Genomic DNA, 21,892 nt, shown 5'->3' on the forward strand with positions numbered 1-21,892 from the left:
AAATGTATTCTTTATAAAATGCAGTTGTACTTTTTCTTAACAAACTCATTTAGATTTAACTTTACAAACATTTAAACTTTTCTCCCCACGTTTCCCACAGACCATGTGAAAATGATCTTTTCAGAGAGACAGAACATTTTAAATAAAATTTGCACATTTCTAAGCAAACTTTGCATATTTTAAGAAAACCTTTGGGAAGTTTTTTATAGCCTTTTCTGTAGCCTTTCTCTAGTCCAGTGGTTCCCAAACCTGTCCTGAAGGACCCCCAACACTGCACGTTTTCTTTGTCTCCCTAATCAAACACACCGGATTTAACTCATCAGCTCATTATCACATGGGTTAATGAGCTAATGAGTTGAATCAGGTGTGTTTGACAGGTTTGGGAACCACTGCTCTAGTCAACTCATATACTGTCTGAGTAGGTCCTACATTTGATGAAGAACTGTTACAAAATATACATAGTGTGAATATTATCAAGCATGAATGTGTGTGGTATGAATGCAGTCTGACTGTACATCATCCGCCACCATGTTAGCATTGTCATGTGAGCTAAAGTGATTTATGTCACTTCCATGCCTTTCACCACTCCTCTCCCATGGTCTATGGATAGTAAAGTGTCCATTGTATGTGACCATCAGAATCATGGCAGAAACAGAAGGTCAACTGGTGAATACGGGTCAGTTTGACCCCCTTTATGCATTCATGTGGTAGTGAGGCAAACAAACAAACCCCATCCAATGCATATTTGAAATGAAAGTCATTGTAATGTCTGTTGTTGATTTTCTCTCAGGCAAGGAGCTCCTAATTAACCCTTTCTCTGATGCATCATTCCTGACCCTCAGCTCCAAGAAGGCCTTTCAGACTCAGGGAGAGTGGGAACTCCTCAGTATAAATATTTCTAAAGGCAGTGCCAATCCTCTAGGACAAGAACAGGATCAGCTGATATATACGGTACAGAGCAGAACGATAAGAATCACATAATTATAGATTATCATTAATGTGAATGGTGCACTTCAGTAAGAATAAGACTCATGCAGTCACAATACTGTATATGGGGCAAGTTGTCACAGCCGAACCCTGTCATTGAACAGCCTATAGGGGTTTCAGCTAAATCTCAACAGTAAAACAATGAAGTAACTGTGACGATTAGGCTTGGACACAATGACACTTGCACTGTTCAATATGTGTTGTCTTCTCACCTGATACCTGAGTCTGGTATATTCCCTCTTCTGCCTTCGGTTGAGTGTGTGTCTACTCAGCCTATGCAGCGAGCTAAACATGCAGTAAAGAAGGTGGTTCCAGGAACGACAAGACACAGTTTTCCTCTTAAGTGTCTTTACTGAAGACCTCTCTCTTTTCTGACTTTTTTTGTTAGTAAGAGTTAAAATAACCTCTTAAAGAATGAGAACAATATCGACAACTAAATTACTTACAGATTATGGCATATCAACACCTCTGGACATTCTCACCGCGTGTGACAAACTTTTTGCCTGCTCCCTCAACACTGAGCGCCGTCTCGTGCACGCAATGTAAAACAGAAGAAGAACCCCAAAACTCTAAAAGAGATACTGACCCCTAGTGGGAAAAATAAAGAAATGCACTAGCGAATTAATGCAATACTATAGAACATAGAGGGACAGAACACTCCCCGCCTGACATCTGTAGAATGTCATCCATAACTAGCATAGCAAAGTACCCGATTCTAAGCACTGTCCTTAGACACCAATAATACAACCTCACTTATAGGTCTTACGTAACATCGGAGTTCACCCTTGCGGAAAATCTTAACCTCTATTTTCCTGACAAGTCCATCCTCGCTTGGGAAGATTTTGGTTATGAGTCCAAGTGGCCAGTTGTTCCTATGTTCAAGTGCCTCCTTTAGCAGAACAACATCTCCTGTTTGTAGATTTGGTTTTACAGTTTTCCATTTTCGGCGGTTCTGAAGTCCTGAGATATATTCCCTTCGCCATCGGCTCCAGAAAACATCGGCAAGGTATTGTACGCGTCTCCATTGTGCTTTGAAAAGATCCCTGCTTTCAAACTGACCTGGAGGGACTGGTGGGGTTGCCACCTTTTGTGTAAGTAGCATGGCAGGGGTAAGAATGGCTGGATTTTCTGGATCTGTGGAAACTGCTGTGAGCGGACGTGCATTCACTATAGCAGTGACTTCAGCCATTAATGTCACTAAAATCTCATGAGTAAGTTTTGCATTTTTATGTTCCAGGAGCATTGCATCGAGGATTTTGCGTGTGACCCCAATCATGCGCTCCCAGGAGCCACCCATATGCGATGCATGTGGGGGGTTAAAATGCCATTTGCAGCCTGAGTCTTTGAGAAAGCTGTGAAGTTTGTCATTGTGACAGCCCTGTTTGTCTATTTGGAGTTCTTTGCAGGCGCTCACAAAATTCGTCCCACAATCGGATCTAAGAAGTTTGACTGCACCCCTGATGGCAAAGAAACGACGCAGGGCATTGATGAATGATGACGTTTCCATTGATTCTATTGTTTCAATATGAATGGCGCGTGTGCTCATACAGGTAAATATGACTGCCCATCGCTTAGCATCCGACTGCCCCCCACGTGTTTTTCTGACCATGACAGGCCAGGGGCCAAACACATCGAGGCCTACATGAGTAAACGGAGGGTCCGTGGACAACCTGTCCTCTGGTAGCTCAGCCATGATCTGTTCCTGTTGTCTACCCCTTAGTTTACGGCATGTGACGCAGTTGAATATCACTCTGCTTATAGCTCTTTTGCCTCCCACAATCCAAAAACCTGCAGACCTGACCGCTCCTTCAGTAAAATGTCTACCCTGATGACATACTTTCTCGTGGAAGTGTTTTATAATGAGCTGGGCAAGGTGGTGCTTTCCAGGGATGATTATGGGATTTGTTTCGTCCGATGTTAACTGTGCACGTTTTAGTCTCCCACCCACTCTGAGGATCCCATTATCGTCGACCATAGGGCTTAGCTTGCTAAGTGGGCTTGAGTTTTTTAGAGGGAGACCTTTTTCAAGTTGTCTTATGTCCTCTGCATAAACTTCTCTTTGAACAGTGTGAATGATAGTGCTCTTGGCTAGGTCGAGCTGTTTTTCAGTTAAATGTTCATTACAGCTGTGCCAGCCATGACAGCAGCTCTCTGCATTCAACTTAAATGACTGGGCAATGTGTTGAAGTTTGGATATAGCTTTCAGTAGTACATTCCAACTCGAAAACCTCTCAAATCTGACACTACCGAGTCTATCCTTTGAGAGAGTGGCAGCACAAGTAGTGACCTCAAGTCGCAGTTCCTTGTCAGTCTCTGGATCTACAAGATGAAACAACTCTGCCTGCGCTTGACTTTTTCCTAAATTGGAAAAGAAAGCGGGTCCACTGATCCATGTGGAGTTAGAGAGCTGCTCAGCGGGTAGTCCTCGTGTGGCATGATCAGCAGGATTTAAATGAGTGGGCACGTAATGCCACTGATGAGTTTGTGTAAAGCGCCTAATACGTTCCACTCTGTTGTGCACATAAACATGAAAGCGTCTCTTTTTGTTAAAGATGTAACCGAGCACTACTTTGGAGTCCGTGTAGAAGCTCACTTGTTCGACTCCGATGTCTAGCTCCTCCAGGACTAACTCAGCTACCTCAACAGCCAGGACTGCTGCGCAAAGTTCAAGTCTGGGTATAGTGATATCTGGTTTTGGAGCTAGCCGTGCTTTGCCGAGAAGGAAACCCACTTCACTGTGTCCATCTCTATCTGTGAGTTTGAGGTAAGCAACAGCGCCCACTGCCTTAGTGGAGGCATCACAAAAGACATGGATCTCCTTAGTTAGGGCTGCTGATAGTGGTATTGAGGTGTACATTCTGGGGATTTCAAGTTGTTGTAGATAATTGAGGGAGTCTTTTCATTGTCGCCACTGTTCTAATTTGTCTTTAGGCAGTTCGGTGTCCCATTCGCAAATGTCAGTGGAAATGTCTCTCAGTATGATTCTGCCTTCTACAATAACTGGGACAGCAAAGCCAAGCGGGTCGTACACACTATTAATGACTGACAACACTCCCCGTTTAGTGAAGGGCTTTTCATTGACTGTTACCTGAAACTTGAACAGGTCTGTGGACAGGTCCCAACCCAAGCCTAAGCTGCGTTGTATGGGTGGGGTAGTCTGACCGAGGTTAAGGCCCTGCATGTCTGTTGCAAGGTCTTCACATGGAAAAGCACTTGTGATGATAGGACAGTTGGATGAGATTTTGTGCAAGCGTATGTTACACTGAGCCAGCATCTTCTGAGCTCTACAGAGAATGTCAATGGCCTCATCTGTAGAAGAGAATGATTTTAGTCCATCATCTACATAAAAGTGACGTTCAATGAACTCTCTTGCATCACTGCCGTATTCCCTTTCTCCCTCCATCGCTGAACGTTTCAGTCCATAGATGGCCACTGATGGGGAGGGGCAGTTCCCAAATACATGTACTCTCATTCTGAATTCCTGCACTTCTCCATCCAGATCATGGTTTTTGAACCACAAAAAGCGGAGGTAGTTGCGGTGGTCCTCTCTGACTAGAAAGTTGTGAAACATTTGCTCCACATCTGCCATGACTGCGTATGGGTCGGACCTGAAACGCATCAGAACTCCCACAAGAGTGTTATTGAGATCTGGCCCTTTTAGTAGAACGTCATTGAGAGAAACATTGCTGCACTGAGCGCTCGAATCAAAGACTACCCTGATTTTCCCTGGCTTTTGATGGTGGTAAACTCCAAAACTAGGGAGATACCAGCACTCTTGGTCTGGCGTAAGAGCAGGAGCTGGTTCGGCGTGGCCCTTACTGAAGATTTTGTCCATAAACTCAACATAATGCTCCCTCATTTCAGGTTTCCTTTTCAGCATTTTGCAGAGTGACATTAAACGACTAAGGGCCTGGTCCCTGTTGTTGGGCAAGCGCTGTCTGGGGGTGCGAAATGGAAGTGGAGCTACCCAATTATTCACATCATCTTTTGCAAAGTTTTTGTGCATAATATCCAAGAACAAAGCATCTTCTACTGAAAGTGCCACTTTGTCATCATTTGCTGTTTGCTGGAAAATGTGTCTGCCTAATCCAACTTGTGTCTTATCAAGTGTATGACAGCTTTCTGTGTATTTGCCTTTGATATATATTTTGTTTTCACAGGGGCTGAGGAAAGTGGGGCGGCCGTTGCTAAGAATGTTTGCCTTACAAGCGTTCACTGTGGGTTTGTGGGCACTTGAGAGGCAGACCTCACCTATAACTACCCATCCCAAATCAAGGCGTTGAGCATAAGGCGCACTGTTTGGACCATTCACCTGAGTGCGGACCTTGTGAGCTTGAATGATGTCCCTGCCCAAGAGGAGAAGAATTTCTGCTGATGGGTCCAGAGGAGGAATCTGCGAAGCAATTGCCTGTAGATGAGGGTGAGCCGACGCCGCCTCAGAGGTGGGAATCTCGTCCCTGTTATCTGGAATCTGATCACATTCTGTCAGTATGGGCAGCAGCATGGACACTTTTCCATTTACATCCTCAATCACAAAGTCACTCGCTCTGCGACCACCAGTCTCTGATAAACCAGCACATGTTTTCATGGTGTATGGAAGTATGGTACCTTTTACATTGAACATGTCAAAGAAGGCAGACCTGGCTAAGGATGAATTGCTTTGATCATCTAACATGGCGTACATCCTCCTTTTCTCTTCAGGGGATGTGCGGGGGTAAACGTTGACTAAGCGAATCTTAGCGCAGGATTTACCTTTGAGGCCTTGGCCACACACTTCTGTACAACTGGTTGTAGTTACAGAGCTTGGGGAAATGGACTCCCCGCCGTGGCTCTGAGGCAGATGGATAGAGTCTTTAGGTGTCCACGGAGGTGGACCAGCATGCATGGCGGACACGTGCACATCACTATTACATTCTGAGCATTGGATAATGGCTCTGCAGTCCTTAGCTCTGTGACTTGTGGAGGAACAACATTTATAACAAATAGAGTGTTCTTTGAGAATACCTTTTCTTTCGTCCAGTGTTTTTGACCTGAATCCCCTGCACTTTGCAAGTGAATGGGGCTTGTGGTGAATAGGACATTGCTTGTCTGGATTGAAAACGGATGTTTGAGCTGTGCTGTTTGTTTGACTGATATCTGTTTTATTCACTGCAACAGGAACTCTGTATCTGGCTGGTTTTACCACTGTCTTGTCAACTCTTGGAGCTACTATGTTTGAACTTTGTAACATAAAGCTAGGGTCTGTTTTCATTTCAGCATAGTCATTTACAAACTGAACAAAATATGAAAAAGGTGGGTAAACTGCACCAGTTTCCCTTTTGTATTTTGTCCCTTGTTTCACCCATGACTCCTGGAGTCCGAAAGGGAGCTTTTCCACTATCGGGTTTATCCCCCTTGGGGTGTCAAGAAAGCTAAGGCCTGGCAGATAACCTTCACTTTGTGCATACTCTAACTCTAACAGAAGATCTACAAGCTCTTGCAGCAGTTGAGTATCTTTATTGGATACCTTTGGAAAAGTCTGTAAGCGTTGGAAGAGTGATGCTTCGACAACCTCGGGAGAGCCATAACTCTTATCTAGGCGTTGCCACAAACGTTGGAGGCCTGCTTGTGGGTTGTTGACATGGACCGCCCTGATCCTCAGAGCGTGTTGAAGTGACTCCCCGCTGAGCCACTTGGTAAGAAGGTCAAGCTCTTCGCTAGGCTTGAGGTTGAGGCCTCCTATGGCGTTGAAGAAGATGGACTTCCAGGACAGGTAGGACTCAGGTTGTCGAAAACCTTGAATCCCGCTGTCAGCATATCACGGCGTGCTAGATAGGATGCTAGATCCGACAGTTCAGTCCGTGGAGTCGCTGAGGGTCTATGCTGGGGTGAAAAGTCATTTTTTATGTGTGTAGGAGGGGACGTCAGCCGTTCCCTGTCTACAAAATCAGTGAGATGTTCACCTGGAGAGGAAGCGACTGGTGTTTGGCTCGGTTGTAGATGGCAAGAGTCGTCATGACTGACCCGTTGTCCTGTGTCAGGCTTCTCTTCTTTCACTTGCAAACTGGAGTTGGCGAAGTGAGCATTTACATAATCTTGAGCACGTCTGATGGAAGGAGGCGTCTTTGGGGAGATGCCTTGCTCAATCAGGGCGATGGGGTGGTGCTCCTCGTCAGCTGCCGCTTCCAGGACATGAGCTGCAGCAAGCGCTGCTTCAGCCTCACCCTCGTTCTTCAGAGCGTTAAGCGTTGCCTCAATGCGAGCCTTCTCAACCTCCATGTCGATCTGGCGTTTGGCGTACTGTGCTCTGGTGCGGGCGGCTTCTGCTTCTGCTCGGGCTTGTGCTGCAGCTTGGCTGGTGGACGAACGGCGTGAAGAACGCGAGTAGCACTCCGACCGGGCCACCATCTGTGATAAAGGCGGTGTAGCTTCAGGCTGAGACATCTTGGGTGCTTGATAGGTAGATAATCTTTTTACTCTTCTGCCTTCGGTTGAGTGTGTGTCTACTCAGCCTATGCAGCGAGCTAAACATGCAGTAAAGAAGGTGGTTCCAGGAACGACAAGACACAGTTTTCCTCTAAAGTGTCTTTACTGAAGACCTCTCTCTTTTCTGACTTTTTTTGTTAGTAAGAGTTAAAATAACCTCTTAAAGAATGAGAACAATATCGACAACTAAATTACTTACAGATTATGGCATATCAACACCTCTGGATATTCTCACCGCGTGTGACAAACTTTTTGCCTGCTCCCTCAACACTGAGCGCCGTCTCGTGCACGCAATGTAAAACAGAAGAAGAACCCCAAAACTCTAAAAGAGATACTGACCCCTAGTGGGAAAAATAAAGAAATGCACTAGCGAATTAATGCAATACTATAGAACATAGAGGGACAGAACATTCCCTGACAACATTGTCATTTAACTGTTAAATAACACGCAGTTAAGTGTCCAAAATCATTACATTCAGATCACACTTAAGTCTATTCTTTCAAAGTATATTATTTCCATAATCATTTTTAAAAGTATGCTAAAGTATACTTTTTCACCTTTCAGATAAAAATTGTGTGAAGTCTATGAAGTCTCAGTGTAACTTCACAGCATTAATTTAACAGCCATTACAAAATACAAAAAACACTGCTAGAGAAAACAAGTTTTCAGTAATAGAACTTTTGACTTAATACCTTACAGATAAGACACAGACCTTGTAACAACTAGCTCCGGTCTTCGATGTTAATGTAAAGCTGCTCTGATAAAGCATTTAACGAAGTTTCTGTTCTTGCAGATCACCATGCAGAGGAGACCTGTACTGTATGTCATTATCTTTCTGATGCCAGTATTGTACTTCCTTGTGCTGGATTTGGCCTCCTTCTTCATCGATTCAAGTGGAGGAGAGAAGCTTATTTTTAAAGTAACTTTGCTTCTGTCTATTTCTGTGTTACTGCTGCTTCTTAAAGACATGCTGCCCTCGACCGCCAGTAATATCCCTCTGATTGGTGAGTTTATATATTACTGCTTTTTATTGCAAACGCAGCCTTGGTGAGCATAAGACACTGCTTTCAAAAATATTTGACTTTTTATTATAATTATTTAAAAAAAAAATGTTTTTACAGGGATTTATTGTGTTGTCATCTTCACTCTCATGGGCATCAGTGTTCTGGAGACTATTTTTGTGAATTTTCTGATGGCTAAAGGAAATCAGACCGTTTCAGTAGCAGCAATGGAAAGCACATCTGCTCTTTCTGGTAAATATTCACCCAACATCTAATAACGAGCAGCATTTTATTAGTTAGTTATCCATGCACATTCCCATTACTCATCTTAAAGGGGGGGGTGAAATGCTCATTTTCACTCAATCTCCTGTTAATCTTGAGTACCTATAGAGTAATATTGCATCCTTCATATCTCCAAAAAGTCTTTTGTTTTATTATATTTTTAAAAGAAAGATAGGCTGTACCGAGTCTTTCCGGAAAAAAACGAGCGTCTGGGGGCGGGCCGTGTGGGCGAAGCTTAGCTGTGCTAACGCGCCGAGCTAGTGACAACACACAGAGACATTTGTTCAACAGTTTTACTCACCGTCCGGTTCCAACGCACGACCGCGAACCTTTATCATTGTGACTGCTCGATCCTTAAGCATTAGACGATCTGCAAATCCGTAGATCTGGGCTTTGTTTATAAAACAATCATCGTCGAAATGCAGGGAACAAACAGTCTACACAACTCCGTTTATGCTCAGGAAAAACAAACTACATCCACTGGTACCTTAACGCTGGGTTCTTTGGGAATCTGTGCAAGGTTGTCTTGCCCTGGCAACCAAAAACACACTTCTTTGGCTACATTGACTTCCAAAAGCCGGGCAGGGCGCTTTGATGGCGAACTGCTTTCACTCTCTTGCTCTGGTCTACGAGTGCGCGCGCGGCCGCGATCTTACCGAAAAAGTGCCCTTACGACCCGTATAAGGAAATTCCGCCCAATCTTACGTAAGACAGAGCCATACTCGAAAAAAAACTTTCCGAAACTTGTGACAAACCGGAAGGAGTATTTTTGGAACAAAAATACTCCTTGAAACGTACAACTTAGTTTTTGAAACTTTGTCCATGTTTAGCATGGGAATCCAACTCTTTAACAGTGTAAAAAACTCAGTATGCATGAAATAGCATTTCACCCCCCCTTTAATGTGATTTGGATGTTGGCATCTTTGCTCCATGAACTTATTGTTCATGAGCTGTAAATGCTATCTGAGCTTTCTATATCTGAACTTTTTGCTGCAGGCAGGGATAAATTAAAATTAATTTAACTCTTTTATGAGTTCTTCAAAAGAAATTGATCCATGATCAAACATCTTATATTTCAAATAAATACATGTATAATTCCTCTCACAGAGAGCATAAAGGACACAACGGACCCTTCAGACTCAGTTGCAGACAGCAGAGAAGAGCGGCTGTACACTCTTAACGTTCTGAAGCAGATCCTCATGGAGTTTCAGGCTCATCAAAACCATCAGGAGAGGAAACCCCTGTGCTGGACCAGAGTGGCAACAATAATACATGTTATCTTCTTTTTTCTGTACGTAACCACTGTTATTGTGTTTCTGATATTACTGTCCATGGCTTGGTTCACATGAGTAAATATCCTCTTATAGGCTTGTACTGTACATAAATTACGCCTATGCTTGTACATGAGATGGAAAGATTCCATGGATGTTAAAGGTTCTTCATGGACCCACAGGAGCAAGAGTGTAAGAACTGTGATATGTAATTTGTGAAAATAAAAATTCAAATACAACATAAATTGCAATCCATTGCTAAATGCAAATATTAAGTACATGATAAAACTTATAGTAATATAATATCTTTGACAACACATTTTTGGTAAATTTATCTGACTTTTATTTAGGTTTATTTTTACCAATTGCACTTTTTTATGTCACATTTAAACAAGATAATACTAATACTATTTTGACATTAAAAATAGAAAATGGATGAAAATATTCCATTCTTTATCACCAAGTTTCTTAAAACATTTGTTGCATTTTTTTAGGGCTGGGCAACAGTTAATCACATCCAAAATAAAAGTTTGTGTTTACGTGTGTGTACTGTGCATAATTATTTTGTATATATAAATACACACTCGTGTATGTATTTAAGAAATATGTGCATGTATCATTTATAAATGTAATACAGAGTAGAATCATTCATTTTCTATAAAGGTGCTTTGAAAAGATATCCATTGTTAAAAGCGCTATATAAATAACTATACATTTTTTAAAAATAATTAAAAATGCTGTAGTCTAAAGGCAAATACAATATATGAATTCTGTCCAGATATTTACCCCTAATTTCCAGTCTGGAGAAGATCATCATCTAGAGTCATGAATTTTGAGTTTGTCATTCATAAATAAAACTTCTCTCTGTTATTCATGTGCTTTGAACTCGTAATTCAATGTTTTCGACTCCACTTGAAGAGCACATACTGTAAACACAGCAGTAAAGTGACTCTCATTGGCCAGGAATGAGGAAGCTGCTTTACAGACACTCCTGTTTTACTGTACACACGTCACCCAAACACAGAAGCAGGAACTATTTCAACTCCTCAGTTCAGAGAAACAGAAACTGAAACTGAAGTATTGTTGAGCTGTTGTTTGTTCGTGTCTCTCTGTATTCATGCAGTAAAATGGCAGAAGCCAGATTTTCTCAGGATGAGTTCACGTGTCCAGTGTGTCTGGATCTCCTGAAGGAACCAGTGGCTATCCACTGTGGACACAGTTACTGTAAGATCTGTATTACAGACTGCTGGGATCAGGAGGATGAGAAGAGAGTCTACAGCTGCCCTCAGTGCAGACAGACCTTCAGTCCAAGACCTGCTTTAGCTAAAAACACCATTCTGGCTGAACTGGTGGAGAAACTGAAGAAGACTAAACTTCCTGCTGACTGTTACGCTGGAGCTGGAGACGTGCAGTGTGACGTCTGTACTGGAAGAAAATACAAAGCCGTCAAGTCCTGTCTGGTGTGTCAGGAATCTTACTGTCAAACTCATTTTGACCGTCATGAGGAATTTCACTCTCGTAAGCCACACAAAGTGATTGATGCCACTGGACGACTGCAGGACATGATCTGCCGTAAACATGATAAAGAGCTAGAAATGTTCTGTGTCACTGATCAACAGTGCATCTGTGTGTGGTGTAAGGAATATGAACATAAAAACCACAACACTGTATCAACTGCAGCACAGAGGACAGAGACACAGGTATGAACTGAGAGGGATTGATCACACAGAAATGAAAGTGTCTTTATTTACTCACTCATTTACTCATGTTGTCCCAAACCGGTTTGACTGAGTTTCTTCTGTGGAATATAAAAGATGATATTTTGAAGAATGTCTCGACTATTTTAGTTTATTCATTGAAAGTCAGTAAAAAAGTTTCAAGCTCCAAAAAGGAGAAAAAGCATAAAAGTAATCTAAACAACTAGTGGTTAAAGAAAGAAGTACGCTTAAGTGTATTGACATGCACTAGTGTACTTCAAATTAAAAGTATATTTAAAAAAAAAAACACTGTACTTGCAGATATAATATTAATGAAATGAAAGGTGCGCTTAAAGAGAGTCAACTTTCATGACTGTTAGTACACTTTTTTTATAGTGTAAAATAAAGTTTTACTTTAAAGTACATTTTAATAATATTTAATATTTCAATTGAACTCAATAGAATTATGAAATGACATTATATACTTAAATCTTACTTAAGTGGGTCAAAAAGTCACTCTTAAGTTCAGCTAATTGCTTTATATTTACATTTAAACTATAATACATTTTCATTTAATAGCAATTAACATGCAATTACGTCGTGTCTGAAAACATTGCATTCAGTTCACACTTATTTCACAATTATATTCTTTTAAAGTATATAATTTCCTAAATAAGTGCAGTCTTTAAAATATGATACTTTTAAAAGAGCCAAATTTTTATTCACAAATCAAATCAAATCATTGATAAACTCATGTAAAAATCAAATATGATGACATCAAAAACATCAAACTTCACTGGTGTTTGTGTCATGACATCATGGTGTTTAGTCATGTGACTGTGACATGAAAGAACCAATGAGGTTTGATGTTATTGACGTGTCACCATATTTTATTTGGCCTCTGTAAACCGCTGAGACATTCTTCTAAATATCTTCTGTTGTGTCTCACAATAGACAGAAAGTCATACAGGTTTGGAGCGACATGAGGGAGAGTAAATGATGATACTAATGATATAAAACTAGGCACTGATGAAATACTGCTGACATTCATTTCAGGAAACCATGAATCTGTGGTTTGAACCAGACAGTAAAAACTTACCATGCAAGATCTTTAACCACTTCACCAACTCTGGATTCATGTAACTTTAATGTTTGTATGACAGTAGTTTTATGTGTCATTCCCTGTCATTGGTTTGTCCTCCAGAAACAGCTGAAGGAGACGCAGATGAAGATCCGTCAGAGAATCCAGCAGAGACAGAAAGATCTTCAGCATCTGAGAGAGGCTGTGAAGTCTCATAAGGTGAGTCTGGAGAAGAAGAGAAGTTTGAGACGTCTCAGTTTGGACTCTGTCAGTCGTGCTGAAGCCACTGTGTGATTGTGATGTGTGTGTAACAGCGCTCTGCACAGACAGCAGTGGAGGACAGTGAGAGGATCTTCACTGAGATCATCCGCTCCATTGAGAGAAGCCGCTCTGAGGTCACACAGCGGATCAGAGATCAGGAAAAGACTGCAGTGAGTCGAGCTGAAGGACGACTGGAGCGACTGGAGCAGGAGATCAATGATCTGAGGAGGAGAGACGCTGAGCTGGAGCAGCTTTCACACACACAAGATCACATCCAGTTCCTGCAGGTAACAGAGATCTAGAACAACAGGATCATAGTGGACTTGAGCAAGATCCTGCTATGACAGAGAAACATTTCATGAGAGCAGAATGAGCCGTTGACTGAGATGTTGTCAGGAATTCAGTCAGATTCAGTCAAGTGTTGTGTTATCATATAATCATCAGTCAGACTCTCATATGATCATCTTCTGTTTAAAGAGACACACTTACAAAGCCCTGGGAAATTTACCATTAAATATGAACTCATTTTTCCTTCTGGTTTCTTCTGTCTTGATGAAATCAGTGAACTTGATGGTATCAATATCCAGCCAACTAGATTTTTCATCCTCTTTTTATGAAATCTTTTATTTCTACTAAAATAATTTCAGTAATTGGCACCAAAATTGGGTCAGGTGATCTTCAAAGTTGACAATATTGATTATGTTGATGAAATTAAACAAACAATTTTCAATAGAAATTACATTGACAATATTTTAGTTTATCATAAATGTGTGTCAGTTCATTCAGCAGTAACTTTAACCATATTTCAAAGACAATAGTCAATTATGAAATTATGTAATTATGAAATTGTTGGTCAAAAAGCTCTTTAAATATTAGCTAATTGCATTTAATATAAATTAAGACTATAAGTCTATATATAAGTATTTTAATTATAATTTTAAAAATAATTAAGTGTCTGAAAGCATTACATTCAATCTGCTCTGAAGTTTATATATTTTAAATGATTATTATAATTAAGTGTGAAATACTAGAGTTTGTAGCATTAAATGATGAATATGAGGAGAATGTGCTGATTGTGTGAAAGTGCTGGATTGAAGCGAGTCACTGAAGAGAAGTCAAGTCAACAAGAGCCGCTCAGATCTGATATAGTGCAGGTTATTGGCTGAAGTGTGGAGATGATGAGTTTTGATTTCTGTTTTCTGTAGAGTTTCCAGTCTCTCTCAGCACCTCCTGAATCTACAGACGAACCCGACGTTTCCTTCAGTTCTCTCTCCTCTTTTGATGGCGTGAGAGAATCTGTCCGTCAGCTGAGAGACAAACTGGAGGATTTCTGCAAAGAGGAGATCAAGAAGATCTCAGACGGAGGTAAAGTCCTGCGCCTCGTTTATACAGACGTGTGGAGAAAGATCCCAAATCTGAACGTACAACCGTTTCTGAAATGTTCCTATGATTTATAAAACATCCATTTGCACAAAAATGTCCTTAAATGCATCCCAGTTTTAAATCCCAGTTATTAATAAATTAAATTCAAGTCCATCAAATCCTCCTACAGAACGGCCACAAATATCTATTGATGATTCAGAAATACGGATTCATCATCGTGGACAAGCGTTTATACACACATGACGGAGGATGAAATCCATGGAATTTAGGATCAATCTGATGTGTGTGTTTTATAAATGAAGCCTCTGGAGATTATTAATCTGCTCCCAGAAATGAGTCCATCATCTAATATTATAGAACGTCTTATTAGAAATGTCTCAGAAATGAATGTATTTTATCTTGTCATTTCTCTTCACACTGTTCATGTCTGTTTATTTCCACAGTCACTTTCACCAACATGAATCCCAAGACCAGGAACGACTTCCTACAATGTAAGTCACTGAGAAACAAGCAGAAAAACTCACTGAATGTGTTCCTGTTCTTCCTGTAGAAGGAGAAATAAACATGATAGAAGAGTTTTATAATTGATCATGTAAATGATGATTTGCACAGGATATTTGGTCAGCTGTACTGAGACACTGATGATACACTGAACATTGATTCATGAAGAGTTCAGATACATTAAAAGATCAGACAGATTCATAATTCCTGATTCTGATGTGTTTTCTCTCCATCAGATTCCCATCAGATCACTCTGGATCTGAACACAGTGAATAAACGCCTCAGTCTGTCTGAGAGGAACAGAGTGATTACTGTCACTGACACAGAGCAGCCGTATCCTGATCATCCAGACAGATTTGATCATTATTCTCAAGTGTTGTGTAGAGACAGTGTGTGTGGACGCTGTTACTGGGAGATTGAGTGGACTGGGAATGGTGTGTATATATCAGTGTCATATAAGAGCATCAGCAGGAAGGGATCGGGGTCATGAGTGTGGATTTGGAGGTAATGATCAGTCCTGGAGGTTGGACTGCTTTTCCTCCAGTTACTCATTCTGGCACAATAACACACACACTGTTCTCCCTGTAAAGCCCATCAGCAGAAGAATAGGAGTGTGTGTGGATCACAGTGCAGGAACTCTGTCCTTCTACAGCGTCTCTGACACAATGAGCCTCATCCACACAGTCCAGACCACATTCACTCAGACGCTCTATCCTGGGTTTTGGGTTTGCACTGGATCATCAGTGAAACTGTGTTGATGTTTCAGAACAGATTGTAGAGAGATTTTACCCATAATACTTTGAGCTGCACGATAAATCAGTAACAGTGAGATACAGAGACTCTTATTTCCTCTTCATTACATTATTACTGATGAACTTCACTGAAATTAAACAGAATAAATGTGTGTACCAAATCCTCAGAGACAGTAAGAACAGTGTGTGTGTGTGTATGTGTGTGTGAATGTGTGTGTGTGTTTGTGTTTATCAATAATTGTATTGATGGAAATCATATTCCTTTAGTTGTTATTGTAGTGACACATAATTATTTTAATATAACTATTAAAATTACCTTTCATTTGAAATTATTAAACACAAACCAAATGAAAAGATTAAGGAATAATGAATAATGAACTAACAGAAATGGTTGTGAACAATGTAAGGAGTGAAGATGTGGAAAATGACATTAGTAGTGGAGAAAATAGTGCTGGAAAACAATCAGTTCAAAATGTGAGGAAAATTGTGATGCAGAAGATGAGGGATGAAGAAGCACTTTCTGAGATTTCAGATATTGGGTCACAAGGGATGGAAATCATGAACTCTTTACAAGAAATAAATGACTTTCACAACGTTTGATAAAGTTGTTGATGTAAAATAGTTCTTTCCAGATATGGAGAAATATATCAGTGTTGTTGTAAAAAGCAGTGAGCTCTAGTTCTGGATAAAAAGAAAAGATTCCTGCTGGAAAAGTTGCTAATGAAATAAAGGTAAAGAAAAGTGCAGATTCATGAAAATATTTTACTCTGTGCTTTTTCTTTTCTCTCTCTGTCTTCTTCTTACTTCTCTATATGAGTGTGTGGAGAGTCTGATCATCATGAGAACATGATTAAACCTGTGTAAAATCAGGGCATTTTTGTGTAGATGTAGCGAGGGCAGCGAGAGACACATGATTCAAACTGCTGTTTGGTCGCCAGTATACTCCTGTCTTGATATATATATATATATATATGCTTGACACAAACAAATAAATAGACAGAGACAATTTCACACAGAGCTCTTGCTGACATTGTTTTTTTTGTTGTTGTTTTTTTAACCCTTAGGCTGCATTAGGGACATTTTTGTCCTTTTCATTTTTATTTCTTTGACCATTTTGGCTGTTTTAATGCCAATGGTATGTAATTTGGCAAAGTTGTGACTTTTTGCATAAATTTACAAATTTTGAAAAAAAAAAAATTAAAATATGTATAACACACACGGTGTAGAACAAATAGCACCATTCAGTACCATAAGGGACAAAAATGTCCCATTGACACCCATTAAAACATCGTTTAAAGCCGGGGCCGTCATTAATACATAAATCATGATTTATGTTGAAACATTCTTTCATTTTGAAGCAAAGGCATTATATTTGCATTATATAGTCTATTTTACCAGATGACGTCACTACATGTGTTTTCCCTATAGGGGGAAATGCACGCTATTTTCCTGGTTTCCACTATAGGGGCACTTGACTGTGCATGAAGGATTTGAATGGTTCAAAGATCTAAAAATTATGTTTCCGAGTATGTGTGGATGTCTGAGAGCGATGTGTGTCTGCGTTGACAAAAATTGTGTGTGTGTGTGTGTGTGTGTGTACACTGTAAAAATTAAAGGTGCCTGGAGGAACCTTTTGGGGTTCTTCACTTTGCCACACCGGCGGAACCGTCTGTAGATCCTCTGCCTTTAAAAAGGGGCGGTTCTCTGAGGAACCACACAGGTTTCCTGAGGAACTCTTATATGAAGCACTGTGTGGAACCACTGTGGGTGCCTCCAGGAACCAAATTTCATTTTTTTTATTATTTTTTATTATTTGTATTAAATGAACTTCATTTGTTACTACGGTTACCATTAACTTCTATTATAATAAACAAACTGAACCAAATACAAAATAAGAATTGTTTATTACATATTTTAGATCCATTTTAATACATACACTTCAATGCACTTGGGGAAAAAAAGCTAGTAATAGATTAATATCAATGAATACACACAAAAAAAATTGTATAATACATAAGTAACATGAATAATCAATCATGTGTATACAATAGGCTACACAAGAAAAGACATCTCAACAAAATGCATAGAAAACACATGTTCCATGTAATAAATCAATGTAAAAAATTAAAATTAACAAATTAAAAATGTCCATGTTCACTTAATTTTAAAACGTGTTTCAGTTCGCTCAAGTCTGACGCAACTGTTTCCAAGTCCAAAAGCTCTCTCAGATGCCAAAAACAAACAACAAAAAGTGCTAATATGCACTCATTGTTCTGTAATATTCCTGAAAATTATGATCCTATAACCTTTATCTCTATTCCGAAATCTCAGATGGTTTAGTTATTCAGATATTTTGAATCATAAAATGTTGAAGTCTGGGATGCCGTGAGACTGGAGACTGTAATGTACACTATGGCTTTTGAAAAGCTTAAATGTGTGACTTGAATCAACAGTGTTCATAAATGGTTGTTGAGTATTCTCAATATCTAGAAACAAGATAAAGGAAGTAGAGTAGAGGCTTCGACCCGGAAACAGTATTCCTTATGTCACAACAAGCAGAAAACATTTTCCATTTGAACAGAGTTAAGGTGCAGTAAAATTATCTGTTGTTCTGTGAATGTTCACTGGTGAATTCAGTCAATTCAATAAGAATCCACGATCAGCAATTTTGTGTGGTGCTTCATACATTACATTGCTACACTGCTGACAGTGGTCAATGGACCTTTTTGCCAGTGTAATTTCACAAAATTCACAAATGTGACGCACCTTTACTCACTGCAACATAAAATGCAATCAATTATAAAATCTTCACAAGGGACATGTGAGGTACTTAACGAGTTAGAAAAGTGAAAAGGTGCATCAGCTTCATTTTCCGTTTGTTTTTCCTCTTTTCTGGTGGATGGTCCAGGCACTTCAGTGATTTTCAGGTCTACAGGAGGATTTTTATTCCTGTTCAAACTTGTATTTCAGCTTACCGAGATCCCTGCAAAGTACAAAATTTACTGTTAGTAAGGTTATTAAAGTGATAGTTGTGAAATTTAAATAATTTCCTCAGCCTTGTGACGTTCCAAACCTGTTTGACTTCCTGTCTGTGGAACCCAAAGCAGATCTCAGGCATAATGCCACCCCTGTCACCGTCCGCTTTCACTGCATGAATCACAAGCAGAAAAAAATTGTGTAAATCATTCATGAAACCATTCTTATGCACACTTGTCTAGTTCAATTCAATGCAACAATTTATGTAAAAATGGTTAAGCTCCAAAAATGTCCCAGAAAAGATCCTAAAAATAATCAATGAATTCACAACTCATGTGTTATGGTTTGTGTTGTAAGTTTTATGAAGCCATTTAATAGCTTTTTTCTTTTTTTTGTCGAAAAAGACCAAACTTGAAGTTATAATTCAGGGTTCAAATGTCTTATATTCAAATGCATATGATTAAGGTATAGCCTATAAAAAATGCATAGCATTATTGGCTCCAAACCTGTAATATTACATGAATGTAACATGAATGAGATTTGAGAGCATGAGGGAAGAAGATTTTCAGAGAATAACTGATTAAAAAACACAAGTACACAGTCAAACAATACAATTGCACACAGAGAAAGTTCATAGTAATAAAGTACTTGCATGTGGTGCAGGTACTTACTGTAATTCAATGTTGCCACTGAAACATTGAAATGTAATGGTTGTTCTGGGGAAACAAAATAACAAAGCTGATTATTCACAACATAGTATTTATTGACCAGTAAATGGCTTTAAAATGGTATTTGAGAGAATGAGGGCACCTGTAGTAAGTAAAGTTAGGCTAAACAAAAACAGACCAAACTATATTAACCTGCTTTTGTTATTCACAACAAACGCCAATGACGACAGCAGGAATCAGCTAAATTAGTTAGGCTGTATATCAGCAATTTGAAGACACAGTTGTACAGAATATATTTAATTGAATGACTAACTTTAAATCAATCTAAGACAATAAGTCAATAATTTCCATTTGTTCATTAGATCAACGTAGTTAGCATCGCGGCTAAAACGTCATACCAGATACTGTACATGTCAATAAACGAGTGGTAAACACTGTAAAAACGTAGTAATGTATAATAAATTTAGTTTATATATGTGTGTGTTTGAATATATAGTGAGTATTTATATTTCTTTGGTGAGTTTACAAACCTTGTAACGGAAAGCCGAACAAACGGCGGAAGATGCGGCAGGCTTTGATGAGGAGAGCCGTTACTTTCAAAGTCGATGACGTCGATCAGCTGAGCTTTGTTGCGCGCGAGCAGCGCGAGCATCACTGAAGTGACGACAGCAGAGGAATAGCAGTAGTTTCGTGACTGAATAAAACCTTTATCCTCCTGGTTCTTCTTCTTCAAATAATAATTTATGAAGAAGTAAAAAATATTATTTTATTACTATTATTTATTCAATAATAATTAATTAATTTTTATTATTAATATTATTATTATTTAGTGTTGTTGTTTAAGGTTTAAATTAATCAATAAAATAGGCCTATACTAAATAAATGTAAGCTACCCAAGTGAAAAAGACTATAGTTACTGTTAAATGTATTAAAATGCATTAAAGTAGGTTATATTTGTATTGAAGGCCTACTAACAACACACTCAAGTTCATTTTTAATAGTAGCCTACGTATTTTTCACCTGGGTATACTGAATCAAATTTAAGTAATAATAGGATAATAATAATATCATTCTGGCCTCACTGAACCATTGGGTTCCTCCAGATGCTGGCTTTAACATAAGAGATCCTCCAGGAACCACTTAAATGTTAAAAGATCTTCCAATAACCCTTTTATCACATTTAAGTTCCTCTATTTTCCCCCAAAGCACTTTGAGGTCTCATAGTAATGAAAAGGTGACTCCAGAACCTCTGAAGTAAATACAAAGTGCTTAAAGGATCCCATAAGTTCCAGCAAGAACCTCAAATATTGTCAATGCTCCTCCAGTAATCCTACTATGAGAAAGAGCTTTGAGGCACTTAAATTACATTTTGAAGTTCCTTGAGTATCCGACAGGATATTTGAGGCTCCTTTAGTTTTTACAGTGTAGGGCCGTAATGCATGGTGTTTAGGCGAGTGACAAAAATCACAATATCCTGAAAGTCATGTTTTACTCTCTCTCTCTCTCTCTCTCTCTCTCTCTCTCTCTCTCTCTCTCTCTCTCTCTCTCTCTCTCTCTCTCTCTCTCTCTCTCTCTCTCTCTCTGTGTGTGTGTGTGTGTGTGTGTGTGTGTGTGTGTGTGTGTGTGTAGGGCCGTAATGCATGGTGTTTAGGCGAGTGACAAAAATCACAATATCCTGAAAGTCATGTTTTTACTCTCTCTCTCTCTCTCTCTCTCTCTCTCTCTCTCTCTCTCTCTCTCTCTCTCTCTCTCTCTCTCTCTCTCTCTCTCTCTCTCTCTCTCTCTCTCTGTGTGTGTGTGTGTGTGTGTGTGTGTGTGTGTGTGTGTGTGTGTGTAGGGCCGTAATGCATGGTGTTTAGGCGAGTGACAAAAATCACAATATCCTGAAAGTCATGTTTTACTCTCTCTCTCTCTCTCTCTCTCTCTCTCTCTCTCTCTCTCTCTCTCTCTCTCTCTCTCTGTGTGTGTGTGTGTGTGTGTGTGTGTGTGTGTGTGTGTGTGTGTGTGTGTGTGTGTAGGGCCGTAATGCATGGTGTTTAGGCGAGTGACAAAAATCACAATATCCTGAAAGTCATGTTTTACTCTCTCTCTCTCTCTCTCTCTCTCTCTCTCTCTCTCTCTCTCTCTCTCTCTCTCTCTCTCTCTCTCTCTCTCTGTGTGTGTGTGTGTGTGTGTGTGTGTGTGTGTGTGTGTGTGTGTGTGTGTAGGGCCGTAATGCATGGTGTTTAGGCGAGTGACAAAAATCACAATATCCTGAAAGTCATGTTTTACTCTCTCTCTCTCTCTCTCTCTCTCTCTCTCTCTCTCTCTCTCTCTCTCTCTCTCTCTCTCTCTCTCTCTCTCTCTCTCTCTCTGTGTGTGTGTGTGTGTGTGTGAGCGCGCGCTCGCGCACGAGAGAGAGAAAGCGCTTCTCACGGCATTGTTTTCTTTCGGTTTGATTCATGCGTAATTTACGCACAGACAATGAACCTTTGACACGGCTTCGTTTTTTAGCAGTCTATGTTTCAAAGGTAACTAATAATTTCTCACATAGGACAATGTAGGCACAAGCACAGCCATGCAGTCA

General features: G+C 39.8%; 1 protein-coding gene and 1 pseudogene across 3 annotated transcripts; both read left to right on the forward strand.

The window, feature by feature from the left end:
* The first annotated feature begins 366 nt into the window (after positions 1-366).
* Positions 367-10,706, forward strand: LOC308702889 (5-hydroxytryptamine receptor 3C-like). 2 transcript variants are annotated; one of them, XM_081386045.1, is made up of 5 exons: positions 367-676; positions 791-951; positions 8,247-8,457; positions 8,575-8,706; positions 9,844-10,706. In XM_081386045.1, exons 1-5 carry the CDS (start codon positions 562-564, stop codon positions 10,083-10,085), a joined length of 861 nt encoding a protein of 286 aa, XP_081242171.1. In that variant the 5' UTR covers positions 367-561; the 3' UTR covers positions 10,086-10,706. The 2 variants fall into 2 exon arrangements, with proteins under 2 accessions (XP_081242171.1, XP_081242170.1); XM_081386044.1 differs by having other exon boundaries at positions 434-666; positions 9,844-10,225.
* Positions 10,707-11,103: 397 nt separating this feature from the next.
* Positions 11,104-16,692, forward strand: LOC308702775 (tripartite motif-containing protein 16-like protein; annotated as a pseudogene). Its single transcript has 6 exons — positions 11,104-11,707; positions 12,909-13,004; positions 13,100-13,333; positions 14,252-14,411; positions 14,873-14,920; positions 15,167-16,692. The product of its transcript is annotated as a tripartite motif-containing protein 16-like protein (transcript).
* The last annotated feature ends 5,200 nt before the right edge of the window (positions 16,693-21,892 follow it).

The sequence above is a fragment of the Scardinius erythrophthalmus genome (genome assembly GCF_964197995.2).
Source record: "Scardinius erythrophthalmus genome assembly, chromosome: 1".
Lineage (NCBI taxonomy): Eukaryota > Metazoa > Chordata > Actinopteri > Cypriniformes > Leuciscidae > Scardinius > Scardinius erythrophthalmus.

Excerpts from the sequence above, each read along its gene's own strand:
- LOC308702889 (XM_081386045.1), top strand. The coding sequence starts at position 562 with ATGTCACTTCCATGCCTTTCACCACTCCTCTCCCATGGTCTATGGATA. Across the intron at positions 952-8,246 it reads AGGATCAGCTGATATATACG|ATCACCATGCAGAGGAGACC; the intron begins GTACAGAGCAGA and ends CTGTTCTTGCAG. Across the intron at positions 8,707-9,843 it reads AAGCACATCTGCTCTTTCTG|AGAGCATAAAGGACACAACG; the intron begins GTAAATATTCAC and ends TTCCTCTCACAG.